Source organism: Anopheles coluzzii, chromosome 3 (genome assembly GCF_943734685.1).
Source record: "Anopheles coluzzii chromosome 3, AcolN3, whole genome shotgun sequence".
Taxonomy (NCBI): Eukaryota; Metazoa; Arthropoda; class Insecta; order Diptera; family Culicidae; genus Anopheles; species Anopheles coluzzii.
The window spans coordinates 81,281,009-81,307,341 of record NC_064671.1 but is presented as its reverse complement, the minus strand read 5'-3'; the positions used below and the strand labels follow the sequence as shown (position 1 = coordinate 81,307,341).

Here is a 26,333-nt window from a genome sequence, read left to right as displayed (position 1 = left end):
TTGCCGGGGATTTTTTTGGGGAATGACAGTAGAAAGACTGCTAACACGGGGAATTTATTACGAGTTTGTTTTGGGGTACAAAGGAGAGGTTATACGCTACAGGCTATACTAAAACCAATTTCCGTTCTACGAGTGCCGGGCAAACACCGTACAGTACTGTCCGTAGAACTTGTCCCGGTTGGCCGTATTGCCAAAGTCAATCGGATGTTTGGCTTCGTTCTGGACCACGTTCAGGCGCACCTCGGACTTTTTGCTAATCCGCACGTTGGGCATCTTCGGTCCATCGCGCCCGAAACGGTCGATAAAAGCAAACCCGGTGTACTTTTCCGTTTGGCGTCCAAATTCCTGTAATGTGATGCATTGAAAAGAGTGCAGTGCTTTAGTGCAGCTTCGAAATAAAAGACAGAACAGACTGCCGGACTTACCCGTACGAAATGGAATTTAACACAGACGACCGCACGGTCACAGAGCAGCACCCGGTGGGAGCTGATCGTTTCGTTGTCATACCGCACCCGGTCGGAGTACAGCACCAGACCGAGCTTGGCAGGCGATATCTTCTCGTCCATGTTGAAGAGCCGATAGTTTTGGAAGAGCAGCTTGCGGAAGCCGGCAACCTGCACCTCTACGTAGGCCAGCTTCCGAAACAGGTCCTGATGCTCCATGTGGCCCGAGTTGAGCTGCTCGGACAGCTGCACGACCAGGGCCTGGAAGAAGTGTTCCAGCTTGTTCCAGTGCTGCACGCTCAGGAAGGTAAACTCATCCATCGTCGGTGCGACCATGCTGTCGGTAATGCTGGAGCGCTGCAATTAAAAAGTGCCCGATAAGCTGTTATTGCTCCAATTTTCCGGGGAGCGAAGGGACGTGCCGGGAGTGGCGGTAATCGTGGCTACTTAAGAGATTGATAGATGGGATATATGTTAGTTTATCGATTGATTGCTTATCGGACGTGCGTTAAATTGAATTACGGTGGGGCGCTGCTTCATGCGAATTGTAAGTGAAAAGATGGAAGGGAGTGATTGGCTGGCCGTTTGAACGTGGTACATTGTGAAATGGGTCATTGAATTTAAATACGATGAAGATTTATATCATTTTCAGGGCGACTTTTTTATTTTGCACTTAATTGAAACTATACGCTACATCTCAGTCTGCATAGTTACAGATAACCATCATAATGTTCAAAAAATTTAAACCATTTAATTGCTAGCTGTAGCAATATCTGTACTGCCTACAAAATTCATCACAATAACCTTGATGAGTATGTACAGTTCAATATATAGTTTATTTTTCAATATAATTATTATTTTTTGGATAAAAAATGCCTCAAAACAATGCGGCTGGGTTATTTATTTGGAAATATGTAATGCAAATAGATTGTATGTAAAATGTGTTTCATCAATAAATTTTTCATAACTAACCAGTTTTTTTGTTAGTTCTGATCATACTGAAATTATGAAACTACATTCCAAACCGATTTGTCCAACATATTGCAAAGAACTGCTCCATGGTGAGCCGCGAGCACAACTGGTATACTTGTCTTTTCAAACCGTTATACAAATCGTAAAGTTTCACTTTGTGTGAAATATTTCACTCGCTGCGAATGAAATATTTCACTCATTGCAAATAAAACGTAAATTTAAGCGACCCGGAACATGCCTTCAGTAAAAATAATTTTGATTATGATTGTACAGTGTAACCTGGATAAGAGAGAACATAGAACTCTAACAAAAGTTTTGATTATTGATATTTTCCCTATCATGTCTGGACAATATTTTCAAATAAATGCTGACTGAAGACGACGGCTAATAAATCTCATCTATTGAGATTTAAAATTTTCACTTTATCCAGGTCTGTGTAACATAAATGACCGGAACCTTGTTTATATTTTCTAAAAACCGGCTGTTTCGCTTATGAGATCTTTTGTTTTATCTTTGTCTTATCTTCCGAATGACAAAATAAAATCTAGAAACTGATGGACTTACCGTTGCTTTGTGGACATTTTTCAAAATCTCTGCTGCTGGTTTGAACAGTCTTATATATTCATTGTAGACATCAAACACACCTTCCTGAAATATAGTAATCAATTATAAATAATCAAAAAAACTGTTTAGGCTAAAAAGGCATTTAAAACGCACCTTAAAATATCCAATGAACATCTCGCACACCTCATCGATCCCAATGTCGGCTCGTGACAAATCCTCGTACAAGCGCTTGGTGTGGAAATGCAGTATGCGATCGTACACGCGCATAAACTCCGCCACACGGGAGGCGATCTCTTGCGGCAGATCGTGGAAGTAGTAGCGCCGGTTAGCGGCCAATATTCGACAAAAGTTCTTCTGCATAATTGCAAGCTGTGCGATCGGTTTATCGGTGCTCCTGTGGGAAGATGCTTACGGTGTGTTAAGTCGTGCGTGACCCGCAGCGTGTACATTACAATACCTCTCCAGCACCATACATTTTACCTCCGTATCCAAAACAACACGTTTGCAGCAGCGAACCCATGTACGAATACAACAACACAGAGACTATGCTCGGGGATAAGGCAACGTAGCGAATAATAATATGGACAACACAACAGAGCGACAATGATGTATGTAGCTTCCAATCATACACAAACATCCAGTCAGTTTGGCAATTCGTTTGGGTACTTAATTTTATTTGCAAACCACAAAATGGCATTGCGGTTTGAAATGAGTCGAGCGTCGCTTATGAAATAGGTGTCTTATGCTAGTGGTCGGCGCTATGTACACGAGATGATTGGTAGGAATAAAAGGGAGGTAAGGGAGGTTTTAAACAGGGCACAAAACAGAGCACAGAGGCCGTCCCGAGACGATGATTGGCAGAAGCCACACAGACACACCTCCTACAAGCTAACGTACCAGGTGGTTTGTGAGGTGGATTCGTAGCTTTCTCCTGCAAAAAGAAAAACATAGCAGTTCTTACACATTCTCGCAAGGGCTTCAGCGAACTGGCCATCTTTCACTTACGCATACTATTCACAGGACCTGTGCCGGACATCATGCTGGTAACGCTGCGTCGATTGATCGTCATCACGCTCGGTATCCGGGGGCGCACCATCGTGTTGATGCGGTCACGCTCGTTCACCGCAAACTCGCACATCATCTTCTCGACGTGTGTGGACAGACGCTGCGCCTCGTTCATGTCGCCGCAAGTCACCTCGATCTCCTGTATGCCACGCTTTCTCGCGTACAGATACACCTTGTTGCGGTTCTCGTTGTGCATGCCGATCTCCGACTCGTCGTACCGGCCGCGGTACTCGAGATGGGTTTTGACCTTCTCCGCATAGATGGCGCTCCGTTCGAACAGGAACAGCTTCGCCGGATAGCGCCGCCGATGGTCCCAATCGTAGATGTCAACCTCAAACATCTTCCGGAACTTGCCCTGACTAAACAGGTTAATCTGGAAGAGGCGAGTTAAATGATTAGCAAGACATTAGCAAACATGTTGGAGAAATGATTGTGGGTTGTTGTGTTTTGTTGCTTCTAGCCACCTGGTTAGTGTAGATGGGAGACGTAAAAACCTAAAACCACGCCGCCCAAAACCTAACTACCTGCGTACGCTAGATTAGTGTGCCCCATTGCTCCATCACCACAGGGGAAAGAGTTGTATCAACATCCTTGCGCCCATGTTAGTTTTTGTTGTGTAAAAATTCCTTTGCAAGTGTGGTAGAAGTGTCTTAGAACCATATTTCCCATAGTTTGCAATTCACCGGGGCCCTAGTAGTGTCCAGTATCCTCACTCACAGGTTCTCGTTTCGAGGGATTGTGATCCTGATGGGGACGCAGTATCAGCACCATCGGTGCGTGCAACGGACTGCTGAAGAGATCGGAGATCGCAAGGCACTGATTCATGAGCTCCATCTGGACGCTGGTAGGGGCCTGAGTTGTATAAAATCGAGGTAAAAACGTGCCAATTTCACACACAAACACACACACACACGCACGCACAAACAATTGGTGTAATTTGTTTCTTGGTTTTGCTGGAAAGCTCGACTACTGTTGTTCACGCAAAAACGGTTGCACCCTTCCATGAGGATATACGCACCTCATAACACTCTTGGATGTCGTTGATGCTCATCGCCTCGTTTACGATGTCGATGAAGCGCTCGAGCCGCTTCTCCGCCTTGCACAGGATACCGATCTCGTCCTTGACCGATTCCAGCAGTGTGTCCTCGAGCTGCTTCAGGATCTCCTTGTTAATCTCGGCTAGCAGGAGTTTGTAGCGGGGCAGCCGCTGGATTGGCTGCAGCAGGAAACTGTTCAGGCCGAGCTTGTCGTCCACCTCTTGTTGGCGACGCTGTGGAGTTGATAATTCATTGTAGTAAGGCACGTTATATGAGGATTAATTGTATCGCCGAGAGTACCTGAAAGAAGTCCAAGTTCTTGTTGCATATTCGCTCCGACTTGGGACGGTTCAGCGCAAACATGATGTAGCAGTAGAACTTGTCATTCTCCAGGAACCAGATGAACGTTTCCGCAATGCCAGCTATGCTAGCCCGATTGCTCTCCAGCATCGGCAGAAACTGGTTCTGGTGAAGGTTATGAATCTTTTCAATATTTCCAAAGATGTGATACTTCTGGCCCCGCAGTCCCGGGGGAAGGTGTTTCCCCGCCATTATGCTGACATAGTTTTCGATCCCGCGGCCAAGCGTTTGCACGTAGTTCGCCTCGTTTGCCAACAGCTCCTGTAGAATGCTTGATACGCGACTGTGTTTTGGAAGAGAGAATAAGACGCTCGTTAGTAGTACATCTGCTCTCTACCCCGGTTTCGCAAACTACTTACGCTGTTTTGAGTGAACTGTTCGAATCTGGCCGCACCGCGAACGGTTCCCCATCTTCCGAGTCACTGTCGAACGAACTGCTGCTAAACTCGTCGTGCTCTTCGTAGTGCGGCGTGCCCCGATCCACTACGCCCGGGACGAGCATGTTGTGAGCCTCCGAAATCTCGTCCGGCACTGTCGGGCCTTCGCCGAATTCGCCCTCACTGCAAACACAAAACATGATTTCGAAGTTTGAAGTTTGCTTGTTTTGTCGGGGTCTTTGCATTGAACAAAATTTGAAGTGACACGATAAGCGGACACAGTTTTGGGGAATCCCCGATGCAACAGTAAACAAACAAATTCGTAAGGGCTTAATCACACGCTCAAACTGTTATGCGCGGTTCCGTTGCTTTCCCTTATCGAGAACTAATGCGAGAAGGCTGTCTACTGGTCTACTGGAAATACTGGACTCCGCGAGACGGTTCTCTGGATGGTGGAATTAATCAAATCAACACTTTTTGTATTGTTTTTTTTTTCGGTTGGGTCGTCATTACACATTAATCTGAGCCACGATAAGTAAAAGCTAAATATAGTAATAAATTATTTCATCCAGCAACTTCTATGAATAAAGCAGCATATGACTGGAAGGTCCCATAGTGCGACTCTTTTTTCAACCTTTTGTTCCGTTGTGTTCGTCAGCGCAGTGGCACAGCGACTGTTTCGATGACTCAGTGTCTACTATGAGCCTTCCTTCCTGCAGTACGTGCTACTTCTCTCTCTCTCTCTCCCTCTCTCTCGCTCTCCCTATTCTATTACTCGCCGGTCATTAGGTTCAAGTTCTTCCGCAAATTGAAGAGGTGCGTGCTTTCGCGCCAGAATCGCGATGCGCAAACCGATTTGATTTCACTTTGATCGCTTGACCTCCGGGTCCGGTACCGCACAACGGCCCCGCTTGCCGGCACTGGTTCTCTGTCATTGAGTTTGATTTCTTTGTGGAACTGTGAGAAGTTTACTTTCGTGCACGCTCGAGCTACCCGGCTAGGGAGCTCACTGTGCGGTGGCGACGATGTCTGGTGGGAGCTAGATTTCTGAGAAACGGACACACTGTCCACACTAGTTCGTAGGCTGACATGCAGCGAGCCAGATGAATTATTCATGCTGGCGCTGATAGAACGCATTACGACAATTGCATAACGACAATTGCAGCGAGTCAGTTTGAAAGTGGTCGTGTTGAGTATTCTTCCCATACGTAGTGAGCGGGAATAGTGCAGGAGGTTCTACTACTGCGCTTCCGGAATTTCCGAATCAGATGTATTATCATAGTTTTGCGAAAACAAATGTTTGTGCATATTTATGAAACACGACCAAAATGAGCCCATTTTATCAATGGTTGATAATTTTGAAAATAACTTTATCATGACTCATGCTTTCTAACGACGTGGTTTTACGCTTCTACTTTGAACACACGAACAAAAGCTTTTGGTGTAATCAGTGGAATAATAGCTAAAGAAAATATGACTGTACAGAGTTGTGTATAGTCCCATGTCTATTTACATCGTCTGAAACGCTGTGTAATTTCCAGAATGTTATTTGTCCTGTTGAAATTCTGATTGTATTTTAACTATAAATGTTTGTCTCTTTTCGGGAAAAGGTGAGACAACTGATTTTAAAATGGCGTATAGTGTTGCTTAACGATCTCAACAACGATTGGACGAAGTCACAAAATTATTTGGACGAATTCAAAATTATTTAAGAAATTGTTTATAAATCGTGACAAGAGCTCAAAAATTTCCAAAAAAACATCCAAATCAATGGGAAACAATAATTAAACATAGGAAATTCTGTAAAAGTGGTTTACTAATGACAACACCTAGAACTCGCGTACACCAATAAATGTATATAACATCATAAAACGCGTTAACAAACAGATGCAACTGAACTGCAAAAATATTTTAGTTTGTAGGAATTTCCAGAGAAGATGTAGCGGACATTTCCAATTATAATCTGGTATATTCTTGTTATGTTTACCAGAATTATTTTAACAAGTTTACAACTTTGAGATTTTGACAACTTTCTGACCTTCCATAGTTTTGTAATTAACTGTTTGTTTGCCAATTTTTCAGGGTTAGCTATCCGTAATGGCTATAATATCTCACTCGTACAAGTGTTGGAGTCGGTTGGCCTTCATTTTCTTATCACTCAGGAAGCTTTGCATTGCGAGAAATTGCGGTGATTATCGGTTCCGTGGTCCGTAGTAAAGAGGGGAAAGTATTCAAACTTTCCAATATTTAATACTTCCAATCAAACATAAAGAGATGGGCATTTGATTGGGCTGTCCTGTAGATCGACTTTGGACACTGCTTGAAAGTCACTGTAGCTTTAAACTTTAAAACGACGTTGACGACACAAACCGAAGAAATAGTATTTAGCCCTTTAAAATTAACCAAACATTTACTTTCACTGCATTATGCATAGGACCATTTTGGATGAAGTCAATTCGCTCAGTCAAGGATTCGCGGAATATTGAATGCAATTGAAAAGGGAGCTGTGATCATCCGAGAATTCCTGCGGGACGCTCACACGAACTTGTATGAACAGGACAATCTGCGACTTTCAAAGTCATAATGATACAAACTTTCTTTGCTATTTCTGATACATTACAGTACATTGTGCTTGAGTCGCCTAGAGTACGACCTAACAATATCTTCATCATATGTTCAAATTTCGAATCGATTGAACTTTCCATAGTCTGGATTGACTTTCTTGCTATGCGATTACCATTAATGACACAGTCATAGTCAAGCCGGTACAATAATATGTAGTCAAGAACACAGTTGTAACGTCGAATGACGTAAAACAACATAATCACCACAATAATAATAATAATGGAAGTTTTCAAACGAAAATTACTGTTAAACCCATCAATATGGGTTATCACAGAACGTAACCTTGGAGTGAGCGATGACCTTCACCTACATAATTTTGATTAGATGACCATTAAAAAAACTATTCCCGATATTATCTAGAATTTGTTTGGCGCTAAAGTCATACGACTCGGGCTGGATACACTAGTAGAACTGTTGTTCGCACCCTGTGTTTTCAAGTATCAGTTATCTCTGGGCAGATATCAAGCGTGTATCGATAGAAAACTGAGGGTGTCTACGTGTAGTGCAAGTGTTCGTAGGAACATCGGCATTGGAATGCGTTGACTTCAAGGATATATTTCACGCCTTCTTATCATGGTCACCGAAAACAGAGGCAAGCAACTGCTTAGAAAGCTTAACGCGCCCTACCTTCTACCCTTCCGAAAACTAATTCCAACGCAGCTGTATATCCATAAAAAAACAGAGACCACCTTGTTCACTACCTCTGTAGATGTGCGACCTCGAATTGGGGCGACGCGTTAGTCATAGATAACTTATCAGATCTTTGGATTTGTTTGGTCACACGTGTGGGTGTGTATGTGTGAAAGTGAACCTACCTTCCCGCAATGGCCCTGTCCGGGTGGTGCACTGCTGGTGCCTGTTCTCTCTCCTCTTCCTCATCTTCATCACTGGTATCGAACTCATCGTCATCGTACATGTAGTCGTAGCACTGTTCCCCATCCGTCTTATCACTCTGCTCGGGCGTAGTGTAACCGAGCGCCCTCGCTCCTGCACCACCACCACCACCAACGGCACCCTGCAACGTTTGACGTCGTCGGCTGAGCCGTTTCTTGCCCACTGCCGCACCACCACTCGCACGCACACTCATCGCCATAACGCGATCTTCCGCGCTGGCCTCCAAATTGGACCTGCGCGAACGGGCCGGCAGCAGCGGCGCTAATGCGTCTTGTGCAATTTCCGCATCGTTCGACGCTTCACTCGCGGCGGGGCAATTTTCACTTTCCACCACACTTTCCACCACGATCGGCACTTGACACGGAACTGCTGCACGGAGCTGGAGGAGGGGTGGCGCTGTCGGGCGGTCTTCGGTCACTTCCGGTGTGGTTGACTCCTCCGTTACCTGCTGGAGCACGCCCGGCGGTGCTAAGGTGCCCATGGTACACTGTTGCTCTTGTCGTTCCTGTTCCTGGCGCAGCTCGTCGTGCGTTAGGTTCTCGAACAGTTGCGTTAGCCGCCGTACGTACGATGCGGCACCACCATTACCCTTCGGGCGGCGCACTAGCGTGCTGGGAGGGGGTTGGTTGGCCGGGGTGTGGATTAACGCCGGATCCTCCAGCGAGATACCGCTGTCACACGAAACGCGATCACCAGCGGGCTTCAAGTGCGTCGACTGCTTCTTCGGCCGGGCGTACGACTGATGGATTGCCTCCTCAACGTCGTCTTCGTTGTTGGTACTACTACCACCACCACCATGGCTGCTCATTTTGTTTTCCCACCCACCCACGCTGATATGTTGCGCAAACTTCGGGGGGCGGTTGGCTTCGTTACACGTCTCACAGTTCACTTCTCACGAGGCGAAGATGATCGTGGAGCAGGAGAAAAAAAGACGATTCAACGGAGTTGCGAATGCGAAACGAGATGATGAGACGTCGTCTCTACAGCACACACAGTTTCTACTGACTTCACTCGGCTCGGCTAGGTTTTATCACGAAAGTGGACACACACACACACGCACACATGAGCACACAGAGCAGTGTAATATTTTTCCCTTTATTCGTGCTATCTAACGGCTGTGTTATCGTCGTCTTTTCGCGAGCCCCACTTCCAACTACGTGCTCGTTGCGATCGGCAACCCCTCCACACGGGCACACTTCGGAGAGCTGCTGACACGATACTAATGGGTTTGGGGTTGAAAAACAACAACCGTTTTTTTTTTGTCTCACTTCACTCTTCTCACACTGTGCATGCGGAAATTTCTAATGCTCAACACTCCCCCGCACAACCGGCAAATGGCACTAACAGACACTTGCACACAGACTCGTCGTAGAACACCGCCGATCTGATCGGGTTCGCAGATCGGTGTAGCGTGATCAAATCACTTTCTCCGGTGTGGCTTTTCTTTGGACTTTTCCCCGCGTACTTGGAAACACACATGGAAGAAAGGTAACTACCACCGTACCAGCGGTCCGGTCCGGAAACCAAAGAGCCCTAAACCGACGACGACCGCCACTGCTAATCGGCGAACAAATACTGGACACCGGAGCGCGAGTTGCGCGACACACACCGAGTGCGGCGGCATTCCGTGACTCAGTTGAATGGCCGAGCAAGTGTGTGTGTGTGTGCGTATGCATGTGTGTGTGTGCGCCCATTAGGGGGTTGGTAATTGTGCTGTGTTGTTGCCCGCGAGACAGTTTTTCCTTACCCTTATGCCAGCGGCGCGTTAGGCCGCAACAGGTGTGTGGCAGTGACGTCTCGATCGTTATCACAAATCGGGCTGTGTGCGTTTGGGGGTTTGGGGCTGTGGCCCGATCGCTGGAAGATTACACATTGCCGATATGATACCACTTCCATACACACAGCGCTAGCCTAAGTACGATCGATTGGAAGTGAGGTCCAGTGCGGTGTGACGGCTCGGGGTGCGCGAGAACGGTAGTTTCATTTGGTGTCGATCGTGACGGTTTCGAACGTGTTCAAAGCTGCGGTTGTTGTTCAAGGGTTGTTCTTATCGTAGAACAAATTAACACAACTATTTGAAAGGACATTGAACGTGCTGTTGTTGAGAGTGAATGCAGCGGGGATTTAGGTTCAGTAGATGTTTTGTTTTAGTTTCTATTACACAGAGCACTCACTTGTTTTGCTAGAGATTGGTACATGTTTTATCAGCTAATTTGACGGCTAGTTTTCAATATTTTGATGTATTATGATTTATTTTTATTTTTATTTTATTTTAGAAGAAAGTAACCCATTTAGTAAATAATGAACATGGTCTAATAGATGGTTTCGTCTTACTTTTGATTTTGTTTATTTAAAAGTACAGTCATTCCCCAAGTTACGCGGATAATGCGTTCCAGGGACATTCGTGTAAATCGGATTTTCGCATAAGTCAAATATCACGTTTTACAGCTAAAATATATTTGATTAATAATGATTTTTGATTAAATTTAGTTTATTTATGCAATTTATTACGTATTTGATGTAATTGGTGTAGAAAAATGGGGACTCCTGGTTTTTAGTGTTCTAAAGCTTTAAAAAAAATTGCAAAATATTTTTCTAAACTTTTAAAAATAAAAATTCACGTAACTCGAATTCGCGTAACTCGAGTGTCGCGTATCTCGGGGAAACACTGTATTCAAATATTGTTTGTCAACATTTTTCTTAAATAATCCAATTAATGTTCAACCTTAGAAAACAACAAATCGTTATTTTGAACTCCTCCATGAGCTGAGAAACACCATCGTGATGTTCAAATCGTGATTAATTAGTTTAACTAACAAACGATAGAAAAAAAAAACAACAAAAATTTTAAGATTATTAGCCCAATGGCTAGTTTGCAGGAAATTCCCTGCTCCTAGAAGCTGTGTCTAGCCTCAGTTATTGTTGATATTGTTGTACATCAGTCACAGCTATATTTATTTATATATTTATTTATTTATATTATTTTATTTATTTTTTATTTTTTTATTTTACCTTCTTCTCAGACCGGTTTCAGTTGTTCTCTAACGCTGTGACATTTTCGAATGTTAGTATTGTCCCTCGCCTGTATAAGGTTTCGCCTTAGAGGTAAATTTTGAAAAATATGAATCAAAAAGGCATAACACTTAATCAAACATCATAGGATCGTAGTACAACTATAATTAAAGAATGATTTAGTTTGTGAATGCCGTCAAAACATAATACAAACATCTTTATGAGTAGTTTTATTTCCGGAACCGGATTAAAAAATCACACCTGATTCAGAAATTAAAAAAAAAACTAGGCATTAGGCATTCTAGGCAATATTTTCGGTTCCAAAATATAAATATATTTGTAGCCATGTTTGGAGGTCAATGGACATCAGCTTGGAAATTGGACTGAGCAGACATCTTGCTAGCTATGGCCATCCAAATATGCCTAATTCATACATTCAAGATACTGCAATTTAGTCAAGAAAAAAAACTCGTTTATCCAAGTATCTAAAATCATACATATCGGTACGGCCTACCGCTCGGGATGCATGCGATATTACACGCGATAATTCCTCCACGGCACTGCAATGATAACATACGAGCCCTCGCGCGCACACGCACACAGCCTCGCACGCGCACACTTTCCATCCAACCGTACTAACACCATACCACCCGTAACCGGTGCCGGCCTCTTCCCAATTAGCGGTATGTGCCGTGGTTCCGTTTTTCGGGGGAGGACGGAATGAATTTTCCTCGTACGTGCCAACACAACTGAGTTGTAACGGTGTGCGTTTGTACAGTGATAGATGGTGGGTAAGACATTGGACATTACCGTCAAATATTGCGACGCTATCGATAGATAACGTGCTTCCCGTGGGTTGCACCGAACATCGGTACCGATGACTCAGCGCAACCATCATTGATTTTCGAAACAATTTGTGTTATCAGCGATATCGTTTTCACATTCCTGAAATGGGGTTGCATTGGGTTGTAAGGGCCTTCGAATTTCGGGAAGTCCCCGAGCGATGGAAGGTAGATACATGAAAGAATACAATGGAAAGAATAATTTATTTGCTGACTATCGGTTACATCACTCTCTTCGGCGTGTGGAGTTGCTAGGCTTTAAAACCGTGCCCTCCAATATCTCTGCCCTGCGGTGTCCTGTGACAAGTGTCACCTCCTCACCCTCTTTTCAGGTGACGTAGAAGAACGATCGTCGCTTTTCCCGCTCTTTCTGCTTCATCTGGGTGGAGAGCGTGTTGAACTGCTCGATCGTGAGGTAGCGCAGGTGCCGGGACGGGAAGATCAGTGTCGTTTTTCGACTGTCCAAGTAGACGTACCAGACGGTGCCGCTACGCTTACTCGTACGCGCCGAGACCTTCGTGTACGGACAGTAGAAGGTGACACTGCTGTACGTTTCCACCTTATGCTAATGTGGAATGGAAAAGAGGAGCGCTTATTAATCACATTCAGCGTCCACCCATCACCCTTAATCAACACGACACTCACCTGTTCAGCATTGATCTTCATGCAGAGCAGTCCTGTTTTGGTGAGTAGCAAACGGAACAGTGCATACGATCCCTCCAGCTTTACGATCTCGGAGTGCTTCACCAGTCCAATCTCGTTCAGAAACTGCACATCCATAATCAGCTGACGGATCTGATAGTTTTCATTGACCCGCCGCTGCACCAGTGCCATCTGCTCGTGCACGTACCGCAGCTCGACCGTCTTAAACTCGGAACAGTCTGTCCGGTCTTCCTCTCGCTGAGCCCACGCAACACTGAAAAACTGATGACACCGGTTCACGTACTTGATCGGCAGATAGAGAAAGGCATCGATCGTGAGTGTCGACCCACTAGCACCACCACCATCACCCTTCTGCTGACTGCTCGAATACTGCTCGAAGCTCATCAGCATCGACTCCACCGTCTTCACATGCTCGACGTAGCGCAGAAACACGTCGAACTCGCTGCGCCGGAAGCAGTCCCGAAACACGCAGCAAAGGTACTGCAGATCACTGTCGTAGCTGAGCCGCTCAAACTCCTGCTCAAACAGGCGCCGATTGATCGCGCGCTGAATGCGCAACATCTCGTCCAGTATCTCCACCATCTCTTCCAGCTGGCCGGCCACATCTTCCGGCAGCGTGCGGATGTAAAGATTCGTACACTCGTCCAGCGCACGCTCGAAGTGCTGCTGAAAGTGTAGCATCGTCTCGATCGACCCACACTCCGACAGGACACTGCCTGCGCGGTGCGCTGAGCCGGCAGCGGTCGAGTCCTCTTCCGCTGCGGCCGCTGCTGCCGGACTGCTGAACACGCTCAGAAAGCTCGAATCGCTCGTAGTGCTGGAGAAACTGCTGCGGAAGCTGGAATTGCGGCGTGAGAATGTGTCGCGCAGCATTGCCAGCGCCTCACCGGCAGCGCCATCGAATGCGAAGCTTTCACGCTGATCTCTTCGATCGATGATCGTCTTGATCGCCATCATTACGTCCGGCAGGTGCGTTTTGCCCGGACTCTGTATGTTAACCTTCACCTCAATCTCTAGCCGTTCGTGGCGGCGGGAGGAAAGTTTCAAGATCTGTCGGTTGGTAAAGTCGAACTCCACTTCCTGGTGCGTGTAGTGGCCACGGTACGTGAGAGATTTGAGGTCGAGCTGTTCGGTGTAGATCACGCAACGCTCGAACACAAACAGACGGCCCTGGTATTGGCGCTTCAGGCGGAGATCGTTGATGAACACGGGAAAGACACTGCGGAACTTGCCCTGGTGAAGAATGTTGATCTGGAAGAGAAGGAACAATAGTTAGCAAGGGTGGATTTTAAGGTATTTGCGTAACAAACTACTTACCGGTTTATTGTGATCCACATGTTCGTTGTCCTTGGGATACAGGAATAGTACCTGATTGTCGTGATTTTGGTTCCTGAGTACGATGGCTGGCTTGGGAACACCGAAGCCCAACTCAACCTCATCATCTTCAGCCTGAAATCGATCCAATTTTAGGTTAGTGTCGCAGTCTTTCACCTAAAGTCGCTCTCCACTCTTACCTTTTCACACTGCAGAATATCGTTGACCGTAACCGACTCGTTCATGATCCCGATCAGCGTCTGCAGCCGCTTCTCCGCCACGCAAACCTTGTGCAGCTGCGTGTTCCTGCTGATCGCACCCGGCTTCTTTACCAGCTGCTTGAACAGGCTCGTCAGCAGCAGCTGGTACCGGGGCAGCCGCTGTATCGGCTGCAGTATCAAACTTTTCACCCCCAGCTTATCGCCGTGCTGTTGCTGATGCTGGCGAAAGAACTCAATATGCTGCTCGCACAGCCGCTGCGACTTCGGATGGTACATGGAGTACAGTACGTAGCCGTAAAAGCTGTCGTTGTCGAGAAAGTGCACGAATGCGTCTGCAATCAGCTCCACATCGTTGCCCGCCGTCAGCAGCCGCGGTAGAAAGGCATTTCGATGGAACCGATAGATGTACTGCAGGTTGCCGAACAGGTGATACTTCTTGCCGCACAGTTCGGGTGGTGTTTGGTCGGTAAACACGGCATCTATGTAGGTGGCGATACCCTTCTCGAGCGTGTTGATATAGTTCCGCTCCGTGTCGAGCAGCTCTTCGATGAGGAACGAGATTTTACTGCAAATGAAAGCAAATCAATATTGCAGGTGTTATCGTGGTGTGATAAGCGTGGTAGTTTGCGAACGCGGCGGAACGTGTGTAACAGCTTACATGTCAATATCATTGGGAAGATGGTGCGGTTCCGGTGACTCGACCGGGCTGTCTCGGAATGCGACACCTTCGTCGAGGGAATCGACCGAAGGGGTGATGCATGCGTCGGTGGGATGTTGTACAAATGCATCCACAAACACGCTATCGGAGTCGGTCGAAGAATGGGAGGTGTGGGATTGAACATCATCATCATGATCATCTTCGCCGTCGTTGCTTAGGTCGTTCAGATCGTATCCGTGCAGTATCCGATGCAGCTCGTATGGTGTGAAACGCAACGAGATGATTGTGTTGGACGCCTCTGCCGGTTGATAGTACTCATCGAACGGTGTCACTTCAAAGTCCCTGGAAAAGGATGCAAAGCCTCGTTTAGTAATGCTTTTCACACATTATTGAGCGCGTCTTCACTCACGGACTGTAAGAGTTTAGATGCTTGGCATTTTCCTCCGAAAGCCGCAAGTAGATGAACTCGTTCCACGTATCACACACATCGTCCACGTCCGGTAGAGAGTCCCTCTCAAAGTCACTGCAATTTACGTTCAGAGTACACAAATGTTCAGCTTTTTCAATATATACTAGAACACATTCGCTCTACTTACGAACAGATGCTCCACCGACCAGAATCTTCCCGATCTACGGTAGGGGTGCCAGGTGTCTTCTTCATACCGGCCTCTTCAGTCGACAAACTGCAATTCAAAACAGAACACAAAAATCCACTCAGCGATTGTGCAACAGGCAGTTCGCTTTGTTTGTCACTGTACAACATTGTACCGCGAAGTACAATCTCGATTGGATGCATTTCTTCGACTCTTTGAATAGCTTTAAGAGATAAGCGCTAAGCGCTCGCCGAAAAAATCAATGCGACGCGAACAAAAACCCACTCCCGGAAGCATAACAGGGTGGGTTTAAGGCTAGATGGATCCGATTGCTAGTACGCCATAGTCCATACTTCTGAACGTTCGATCAAAATTGGAAGTTGGCAGGTAGTTCCTGCATTTCATAAGGCTTATGGGGCGTTTTGGTGTAAACTTCCGGAGGCGGTGCTGAGTGATTGATATTTTTGTCGTGGAAAGGCGCGTACACTCCCATTTTTACGTGGCTCATGTCCGGGAAGTGTTGGCTTGTGACGCATTTAGATCAAAGTATTTGGCGCATTTTTGTAGAGTCATACCGCGTATGACTCGTGCTTGATGCGTCTGATTCTAGCTTGATTTTAACACTGTAGTACACTACACAGTTAACTTGAGAAGGAACTTGATATGTCAAGATCTTGAGGCAGTTAAAACACTTCCTAACTATTCCACTGGCGTTATCTTATGTCCGAATTCCCTCCATCCAGAAGCTTACACATGCGATTGAACAGGTCGTTCAACTTGTATCACACTTACAGCTCACAGTAGTCCGGGCCGATCTTGAAACGCACCAAAAACACACCCTCATCGTGATGGCCAGACCACGGGTTCTTTACACTAGTGCGAGACCTTCGCTTCATTCACGGTCACGTCGGTTTTCACTATCACGAACGATTAACAAACTATCCAAAACAACTTCCTCACCAAACAACCTTCACACCGTGCAACATAATCAGCTGGCTGGACATTCCACGGACCACCCAACGATTGAAAATCCTCCCCGACCAATCAATCGATTCCTTCCACTAAGCCTTTTCAGTGTAGCCGTGTGGTGTGGAGCAAACCATAATAAACAGCGTTTTACCTTACCGTTGGCTAAATTCTGCCGTATCGGCGCTTATCTTATCGCGCCCGATAACGGCCCACTGGACGTCGGTGTCATCGCTGTTGTCACTGTTGTTGTCGTCCGTAGCCATGCTGGAGCTGAGCGAGAGAGACGATGCCGCAGCCGAGCAGTCCGCGGACTGGTTGGAAGAGCTTTTTTGTGCGGAAAGCGGCACCATATACCAGGTGCGGGCGCTTGAGCTAGAAGGCTGATCTGGCACTGGCACGCCACCGCTGGAACTGGATGTAGCGCCCGGTGTCGCCTCATCTTCAAGCTTTCCCTTCCGAATGCGGCCCGAAAATCGACCCCCGAAATTGCGCTCCAACGTTTCTGCTGCGCGGGTTTCCAGCTTGCTCACCAGATGGCGTACGCTAATCTTTCGAAGGCTATCTGTGGAGGTTGGCAAAAGAAAGCTGAATTAACGTCTGTGCAAACACACCTTGACCGCCACTGACTAACACTGACCTCTTTTGCGCGTTCTTCTTGCAGGTTCCGGAAGCACTTCAATCTTCTCCATCGAGGATGCTGCTGAGCTTTCGGCGGGCTCCACGAGGCCCAGCATTCCACTAATCGTACCGTACCGTGCACTCATGTTGATGACGATTGTCCCGCCCTGCGATTGTCACTGCCCGTGTGCCCTTGGCACATTGCCCCAATCGTACACCGAACTACGCCGAACTCTTCGCAAACACCGTTGCCGCGAGCGTGCAAGATGTCGGACAAAACGGACGCAGTTCTTCTCACCTGCACGGAAAAATGGTATCTGAGCGCACAAAACCTCCGTTGTCTATCTGATGGAGGTCCGCGACCAAGGTTTCGATACGATCCCCCTAGCGCAAGGGGAAGCATGTTATCGCGTCCACACTCATTTAGCACCGCGCTGGAGATGTGGTGAGCTAGGACATCTGTTCTCACATACTATTGTAACTGAGCGTTTAAAATACGTAGGCTTCTGATATCTTTATTTTATCGTACCATACGATGATAACGTGGCACCAGGTCCAAAGCATACTCTTCCTCACACAATGATAGCGCCGGACACTTGGTACGCAAGCGGGTTGCAGTTGCTGTTTAAAGTCTAGGTTTAATTAATGACTAATAAGCCGAGAGCACTGCACTACTCTCCGAACGGTGAGCTGAATGGTAAACTCGTGTGAAATTGGTGGGTAATTGGCATTGTTTCATGTAGGTGATAGGGTTAAAGCCGGAGGTACGCTGTTAAACGGGCTAATTGCTTCGTCACTCTGTGCCCTGTGCTGCTGCTGTTGCTGCTATTTGATAAGAAGAGACGGGGCCAGCAACAGCTCAGCTGACAGTAACTTTCAGCTACTGCTCAATAGATGGCGCTAGTATAAATCACCCACGCTGCTTTTCCCGCAGCCTATTTGGCTCGAGATAAAGATGTTTGTATGTTTGCTCACGGGTAGCTTAATGTATAATCAATTTGAACGCAATTTGAATCGTGCTTGCCTGCGATAGATAATGCGGGGAAGTACACTTTTGCTCACTCTCGTGGTAAGATAAAGTAAAGTCTTTGGATAATTATAGCTACACAATTAGCTATGTGACGGCGTTGCTTTGATAGTGAGGTTTTTTTGTGAGCATGTGATGCTGTGCTATTAGTATACTGATTCATTTTGTGTTGGTCTGGTTGGTGAATCTCCTTAACCCCTCCATAGTCGGCTTCAACTTCTCCGGAACAACTACGGCGTTTCCAAGGAGGGATGTTTCCAAAGAACAATCGAGACAAGAAACACACTCCCTCTCAGATCCCCTATTAAGACGCTATTAAACCCAAATAAATCTTGTCGTGCAAACCAATTTTCTTTGCATGGAGAAACAAATTCTCACTTAATTATTCATTAAAAGGATTAGGACGCCCGCCGTGCGTTTGGGCTGTTTGGTTTCTCTGAAGGATGATAAACTTTCCCTCGGACGCCCTTTTCTGCAGCTGAACCGGACAGCCACACACATACACGTGGTGCTGCGAGGGAAGTGTTTTAGGTTATGTTATCTCTTTTTTTTTGGAAAGTAAACACACACGGGACCTGCTAGGTGCTAGAAAGGTGGGCCGTAGTGGTTAGGATTAGATATTCCTAATGAGATATAGCTCTCTGTTTGATGGCGGAGTGTGTGGAGTGTGCGTATCCCCCTGTGCACGAACACACTTATCGATTCCGGTCACAATTCTGTGTGTCTAATTTTCGGACCGTCCTGCAAAGACGTTCGAGAAAAGGGTTAGTTTATTGTGTCCGAATTTTGTGTGTGTATGTGTGTGTGTCTGCGAAGGTGATTAAAAGCCATTGGGCCGTAAATGAAGCGGCGTGTGCGTTTGTCTAGAAGGAACCGTTCCCTTGCCGTTTTAACAAATGGCCCTGTAATGAGCTGGTAGCTGGACAGAAGGGACAGTGAATTGTTTTAGTATGCCAATGGTGTTGAGCATTTGAAGGGTTTTGGGGTTGGCAAGTGTAAGTGTTTGACAAGGCGAGATTTAATAAAATTCATTAGAATCTGGCTTAAGGTCTCGAGAGACACATGGGCGCGAATATTAAGCATAATAAGGAGGAAATCGCTCCTTCCGAGGAGTTAATAGACAGCGAACTCCATCAGGCTAAGAGGTTATGGTTCGTGTTGAGTATCCGCTAGTGTCCCTTTATTTGTTAAACATTTAATTCGATTGAAAATAACAATTCACATCAATGCGTGCAGAATTCCTTTTCTTCAATTCGCTTTCGCAGTTCCAACAAAAAAAAAAAAACAAAATTCGTTGACACTCGTTGTGGTGCCGTGACCAGGATAAAATTTCAAACTACCACATTTTGCCAAATTAGCTCACTGATTTTACGGCCCGACAGCACGGAATGAGGTACAATTGGAAAATTACGACCTCGTAGTGTTCGTGTTTGAAAACAGCCTACTCGCTGTCTGTAGTGGAAAAAGCTAAACGAAACTCGAAACAACTAGCAAATGGAACTTGGAGAAAACGGGCAAAAACAAAACACACACACACACTCACCCAACGACCTAATAGAATTAATATTCAACCAGCAAAATTGCGTTGTGAACCATAACAAAAAACAAAATGAAACAAAGCAAACGAAACAACTGCCCCTCGAATGTGTTCGCATGCTTTTAGGAAACTCGCACCAAAGTTCCACTTTACTTTCGGATGGCATTAGTTTGGGTTTCGGATTTTTATTTTTATTTTGGTTGCTTGTTTTTTTTGCTTGGCGGCACTGTCTCTCAAGTTAACTTTTTTCTGCAGCTAAACAGTATGGGCAAGAACAGAGAGAAGTGGAAACAAAACAAAATGCAAGACATGAAAAAAGTGGCTCCATATTTGAAATGGAACAACACACAATCAACTTGTTACCCGCGCAAAAAAAGGAGAAAAAAGAAACAAATACACAAGAGTGGAAAACGGTTGCGGATGAATGGACGAAACGATGGATGGCCATTGGTGGTGCAATTTTTGTTGTTTTTTAGCTCCCTGTTCTGTTGTTGCTCGTTCTCCGGGGTAGCATCCGGGTGGCGACTGCTTCTTCTTTCTCTCATACAAATGCAAATGGAAAAATCACAGTATGAAAATTAAATTTCCACCCCTTCTTCGCTTACTTTCCACGTGAGGGGTTGAATGTCTTGTCTTTGCTAAAATAGTAAGCTAGTGGTCAGTGGTCGGCAATTTGTAGTTCTCGTGAAAATATATATTTTTGCTATCATAGTAACATTGTTATTTTTGTTCTTTTAACCAGTTTTACTCTCCCTTTGATTGGGACTCCTCTCTTAACTCTTTCGGTTACTGTCTTCTTTCTTTTTCTTTAATTTCACAAATTCTTTGTCATAGTTTCCTTTTCGTTTTTCTTCTTCTTCTTCTTCTTCTTCTTCTTCTTCTTATTATTATTATTATTATTTTTATTATTATTTTCTAACTTAACGATAATATCTTTTCGCTCTATATTTTATTTTTTTTACTTTTTAGGTGTATATATGTTTTCATGTACAGTTTTTCCCCGAGTTGCGCGAATAATGCGTTCCGGAGACATACGCATGTCTCGGATTTTCGCGTAAGTCGAATATCACGTTTTATAACAAAAATATAATTGATAAATAATCGTTTTTGATTCAATATACCTCATTTTTGTAATATGCTACTTATTTAAAGTAATTTGTGTAGAAAATTCAGTGATTTCTGTCTTATTAATGACTTAAAACTTTTGGAAAAAACATTTTTTTTGACAATTGATGGAGAAAATTGTACTGATTTGATATATGAATATTTATTTTTATGAAAAATAAAAATTTGCGAAACTCGAGTTTTCTCTATATTAAGAATTAGTATTAAATATTCGATATTTAGCCTTGATGGCAGATGTTGATTAAAATAAATAATTGAATTAAATTAAACTCGAACGAGTTTAGGTACATTTACATGTCCTGTAATTAAAATATTTTTTTTTCAATTAGTTTTTAGGTAGTGTAGAAACAGTTTGTTTGGCGATCAGTGAAGTACATTTCGTAATATTTGTACTTTATTTAAACTTGAACGATATTTTTTAAATTTTCTGTTAAAGAAGATATCTGCTGGAGAAGCAGTTGCAGGAAATTTAGTTCCACTGATCGTTTTCGTTTTAATTTTCTTTTCTTTTAACTATTTCATCTTATTGCCTCTCGAATTTTTTTATGTATGTTATGTAATTACTTATTTACATTAGTTTTTTTATTTTCATATCATTCCTTTAATTCTGTTTTACTCTCATTGGCTCCATGTAGCCTTCTTCATTATTTAACAATGTTGCATACAGAGCATCTCACCACTGTAGCTCCCTTACATCTTCCGCGAATCACACATTCAGCGCTAATTCCGTTGACAGTTGATTTTAATTTGATAATTTGCTTTTCAGCGTAATAGACCAAGAGCCCACCCGGTGCGGCCGTGTAATGCCCAAATAAAGTCGTCGCACGTACAACCACCCATCACTGTCACCGATGCTGACTGGCTGCGTGTGTGTGTGTGTTTATACATCCCAAGGATGGAAAATTAATGAATTTGAATGATATGAAGGGAAAGCTTAAAAAAAAAACAACACCAAACAACACGACCGATTACCATAATCCTATTCGACTCGGGGTGGAAACATCCCGGGTGAAAAATCGTCCCTCGCGAGTAAGTCTGCTGCTACCTCACACACACATACCTTGCCCGATACACCTTGGTACGGTAATCACCGTATAATCAATATCCATTTCATGTTCAATCAAAACAATCTGGCAGGGCAGGGTGTTGGAGTAAAAAAGAAAAGAAAAGAAAGGGAAGTAAAAAAGCGGAAAACGCCCCCGCTTTCCCAGGGCCGGTCAGATCCGATCTCGTTCGTGGTCGTCGCATAATCAAAAAGGTAAACGTGACAAACTTAATAAGAGACCGTCGGCATCGGACAGAGCGCCGTTCGGGGATGCACGTTATTACACTGCCCAACTCATCTTCATTTGCAGTCGAAACGGAAGGCGTATCGGAGTGCCATCGTCTCCTAGGCCCCGGCACCGTTCGACGTAAGCCGGGCCCCGGCTACTAAATGACGGACGGATGTTTCGTCAAATGTTTTCGGTGCCACAGGCATGGTGTCGCCACGGTGGTTTGTTCGGCTGCTACTTGTTACATTTTTGTCACAGTTTTGTGACAAGAGTGGGGGCTTTTTTCACCGAGAAGGGTGGCCAAGTAACGAACCTGCTCGCCTACGATGTCATCCCGATGAGGGGAGACACTCGGAGGCAATTTCCTTTCGAATTAATACCGGAGAGAAAGTTTTACGATGAGATTTCCCGTTCCGTTTTCCGCTTGCTTGAAGTGAAAGAGGTGGGGGATTTTTTTCTTCCTGCTCCTCCTCATCCTTATGCTGGCTTTCCTTTTTTTTCTTCTTAGACAGCGAAAGCAAATACCAATAAATAGGAAACTTTCAACACTTATAGAGGGCAAAAAGTGGCTTCGTCCGAAATTAAGCGTCCATGAAAGCCGTCGACTGCAACCGCCTCGGTTGGGCGGGCAACGGGATTAACCGCATGCAGCCTTGGTATCAGGTTTAATTGGTTAATTAGACGCACTGAGGTGATGGGAGGATGAAAGACGAAATTTGGACGGAAGCGTCCAAAAATTCGCCTCCTGCTAAAGGTTAAGCCAAAAACTTTCTGACATTTCCTTGTCACCCTTACCGAATGATATGACATTCGCATTAGCTGCAGATGTGGATAAAATGTCATCCTGTGATCCGCGTGTTTCCTGTTTGAAATCATTGTTTCTGGATGGGGAGATTTCGTCGGTCGGTCATGGAACCAATCTTCCATCCACGGGGTGGCTATTTTACAAACGAAATAAATACCGTACGTACGTAGGGGAAAAACTAAAAATGCCATTACTTTTGAGTTGCAGTTTAGTGGGATAATTCTGATCTGTGAAAGGGGCATAAAATTTTACGATAGTCTTTTACACAGCAGCTTTTAAAGCCAAAAGTTTGTCTCCAATTATCAATTAATTGTGGGCCAGGATCTTGGGGGATGTTTTTGGAAATTATGTTTATATTTGGTTCTTCTTGATTGGAGCCATCTGTTGGTATAAGGTTAAGGTTGGGCTGTAAAAAATGATCATAACATTATTGAAACATTCTTGGAAGATAAGGCATTTAATAAAAGCTGTTATTGTCTTTGTAATTCGTTTAGAACAAAATTTGTACTAAGAAGCGGAAGTCTTTTTAGTCTATTTTATTGTATTATTTATTGTTTATTTATTGTTACAGAAGGTTATTAGACCTTTAAGTCATTTTAGAGATATTTTTTGAGTCCTATTGCTAGACTCGCCTTCATTAAAATCTTTTTTTAAATAAATATTATCTTAGCAATGCATCCTAAAAATAAGCAAATAGTTATACCTCTCCATCGATCTATTTAAAAATCTATTGAAATTACACAAAAAAGATTCAGAAGATAGAAGAATAATTACAAAATCATAACTTTAAAGACCAGTTTTCTAAAAATAATTTACTTTACAAAAGTCATCTAATAGTTACTTAAGACAACAACCAAAACTAAAAAATCAAAACTAATCGCACAATATATTGGTAGAGAAACCATTTAGAATATGAAGATTAAAAAGATAAAAGAACCAATAAAACAATAAAACAAACTACAATTTAACATCAAAGCTGAACAGTACATCTCTTTCCTTCAGCAAATTAATCCATTCTCTTTTACCAGATGCTCTGCTCTGTCTTGAGCATTCCAGCACGGTACTTTCCACGGTCCATCCGCTTTACGACTTATCAAACATCGCACCTAATTTGATTCAATCGAAAACCAAGCAACAATAAAGCGAAAAATTACAGCTCATTTGTTCTGGTGCTAATGAAAAACCACACCCACCCACAATCCGATATCTCTTCCTTGAACGAGTTCTTGTTGTTGTTTTTTTTTAACACCCACCATCGCTTTAAATCGTCCATCAAATTGTTGTTCGAAGCAGTAAGCAGCCAGCGGTAAAAAAGGGGTTGAAAAAATTAATTGACTTAAGAGTTGGCTGCACACTGCACGGAGCTTCTCCGCTTGCGACAGGAACGACCGAATCATCTGGCTCATTGTTTCGCCTAGAGCCGTTGTCTCCGTCTTAAGTACGGCACACTTCCGGCTGCTGCTGACTAAGAATATGTCCTCGCTATCGTTTTGCGCTCGCTGTAAACAACATCCGCATTTAGCTGTCCGATGAAAGGGGTTTGCACGAGGGAACCGAACAGCCGGGGCCCGGGGTAGAATGTATTATCCGGAAAAAAGCAATAACCGAGAATGACTTACTGCGAGTGCCGCCTGCGTCCGTCCAAAAGACACTCCGTCATCGTCGGGCAACGGTCGTGAGGGATGGGATTGACAACGCCAGCCGGACGATAGACTTGTATTATTGGTGGATGTGTATTATTTGCCATCTTTTGGAGGGGGATTGGGAGTTTTTGCTATTCTTTTCCGATTCGAGGCGGAAGAAACTCGAATGTAAATGATGGTGTTGATTATTATGATAGTGCTGTCGAAAACAGTCACAGCGAGTGGCAGCGGTGGCAGGAAAGGAAATAAACAATGCCAATAGAATGTTCGCCTACTTGAAAGAGGGTGGCACATATTTAGTGCAGGGTGTTTTAGGAAAATCGAATTAAGATTCTTATAGGGGTGTTTTGTACGAGCAAAGCCCGAACAAGCGGATAGATTGCGCTTTCCCATTTTTTTGTTGTTGTGGTTAGAAACATGAGTTTTGGAGTTTTTTTTGTATTCAATTTGTTTTGCTAAAAGAAAGACAAACTCTTGAACCTTTCTCAGCAGCACAGAGGGTCGTAAACACATGCATTGCACTATCGGAAAAACCATCCAGACGATTAAATGGAATAGATAGGGTCGCCGTATAGATGAAGACGGCAGACATCGATACCTAAACGAGACTCCTTCCTGAAGACGACGATCGCTTCTCTCTATCGAAGGTTGTCTCATGGCATTATTTCACATGAATTTATTGTTATTAATATGATTATCTTGCAATTAGTTGCCATATTTGTGCTCGGGGGACTGTGCTTGTTGAAGATCAAGGCAAACATATTGAAAGTATTTTATTGCTGGTACATCAGACGATATTCTAGACATTCGCTTTGCTGTGAGATAGATTTGAAATACATTTATTTTTATGCAGAATCAATCCTTCTTAACGTAGATGAGCACTATCTGGGGGTCCCCATGTTTGAGCTTCAAATTATAATTGGGTTGCATACATTTGGGCGTTTAGAGTACAGATTTATGTTACGTGTTTTGTTTGTTTTTTAAAATATTATTAAAAAAACAATTTGAATTAGGCATTGTTTTTACACTTCTCCAATTCAAGCAATAATTGTGATACAGTTTAAATTAAATCCCTGTATCCATCAATATTTTCTAAAATTAAAACACCTAAAGTTATGCAATTAGCAAATCAAAATGATACTACAAGGAAGGCGCAGTTAGCATTTAAATTGATGTTTGTAAACTTAAATTGTACTTTAAAATCAAAGATGTCATTATGCTCGAGTATAATTAGGGATATTTCTTTCAACACCGATGAGATAAAAACGATCCAATTTAACTATTTTTGAAATTATAATAGTTACCATAAAGTGTACCTTCTGCACACTTTTAACATTACTTTCATAACATGCTATGCCTAATAGCTCTCATTAACATTTATATCAATCCGGCTCAAAAGAATCCTTCAGAACCGTCACCGTCTTTGAAGAAATACTTCCTCCTGTTGCTTCTGGAGCAGCTGCTTAAGGCATCAATAGAGTCATTCGCCGCTCCCCCGTCATCGCTTATCAAAAGAAAGCATTCTATCACACTTTTAATTTCCCTGCGGTATTTTCGTCACACAGTCACCGAGCCACGCAATGAATCAGTCCGGCCGTCGTGCGTCGGCACATTTTCTTGCAAAGCCGGTCGGGATGGGGCGCAAAACGTCGCAGGAATTTCAAAGATCCTCCATTCATCCATCCATCCACGGGT

General features: G+C 44.2%; 1 protein-coding gene across 1 annotated transcript; it reads right to left on the bottom strand.

Moving 5' to 3' along the window:
• Positions 1-32: 32 nt before the first annotated feature.
• On the bottom strand, positions 33-18,517 carry LOC120955196 (uncharacterized). Its single transcript, XM_049609013.1, has 20 exons — positions 17,247-18,517; positions 16,766-17,171; positions 15,644-15,730; positions 15,457-15,570; positions 15,048-15,389; positions 14,369-14,954; positions 14,172-14,303; positions 12,837-14,105; positions 12,523-12,756; positions 8,259-9,229; positions 4,801-5,001; positions 4,382-4,724; positions 4,063-4,314; positions 3,762-3,896; positions 2,985-3,417; positions 2,877-2,910; positions 2,133-2,373; positions 1,980-2,063; positions 426-800; positions 33-345 (listed from the first exon to the last, which is right to left on the bottom strand). The coding sequence occupies exons 1-20, from the start codon at positions 17,371-17,373 to the stop codon at positions 127-129; spliced, it is 6,585 nt and encodes a 2,194-aa protein (XP_049464970.1). The 5' UTR covers positions 17,374-18,517; the 3' UTR covers positions 33-126.
• Between the last annotated feature and the right edge of the window lie 7,816 nt (positions 18,518-26,333).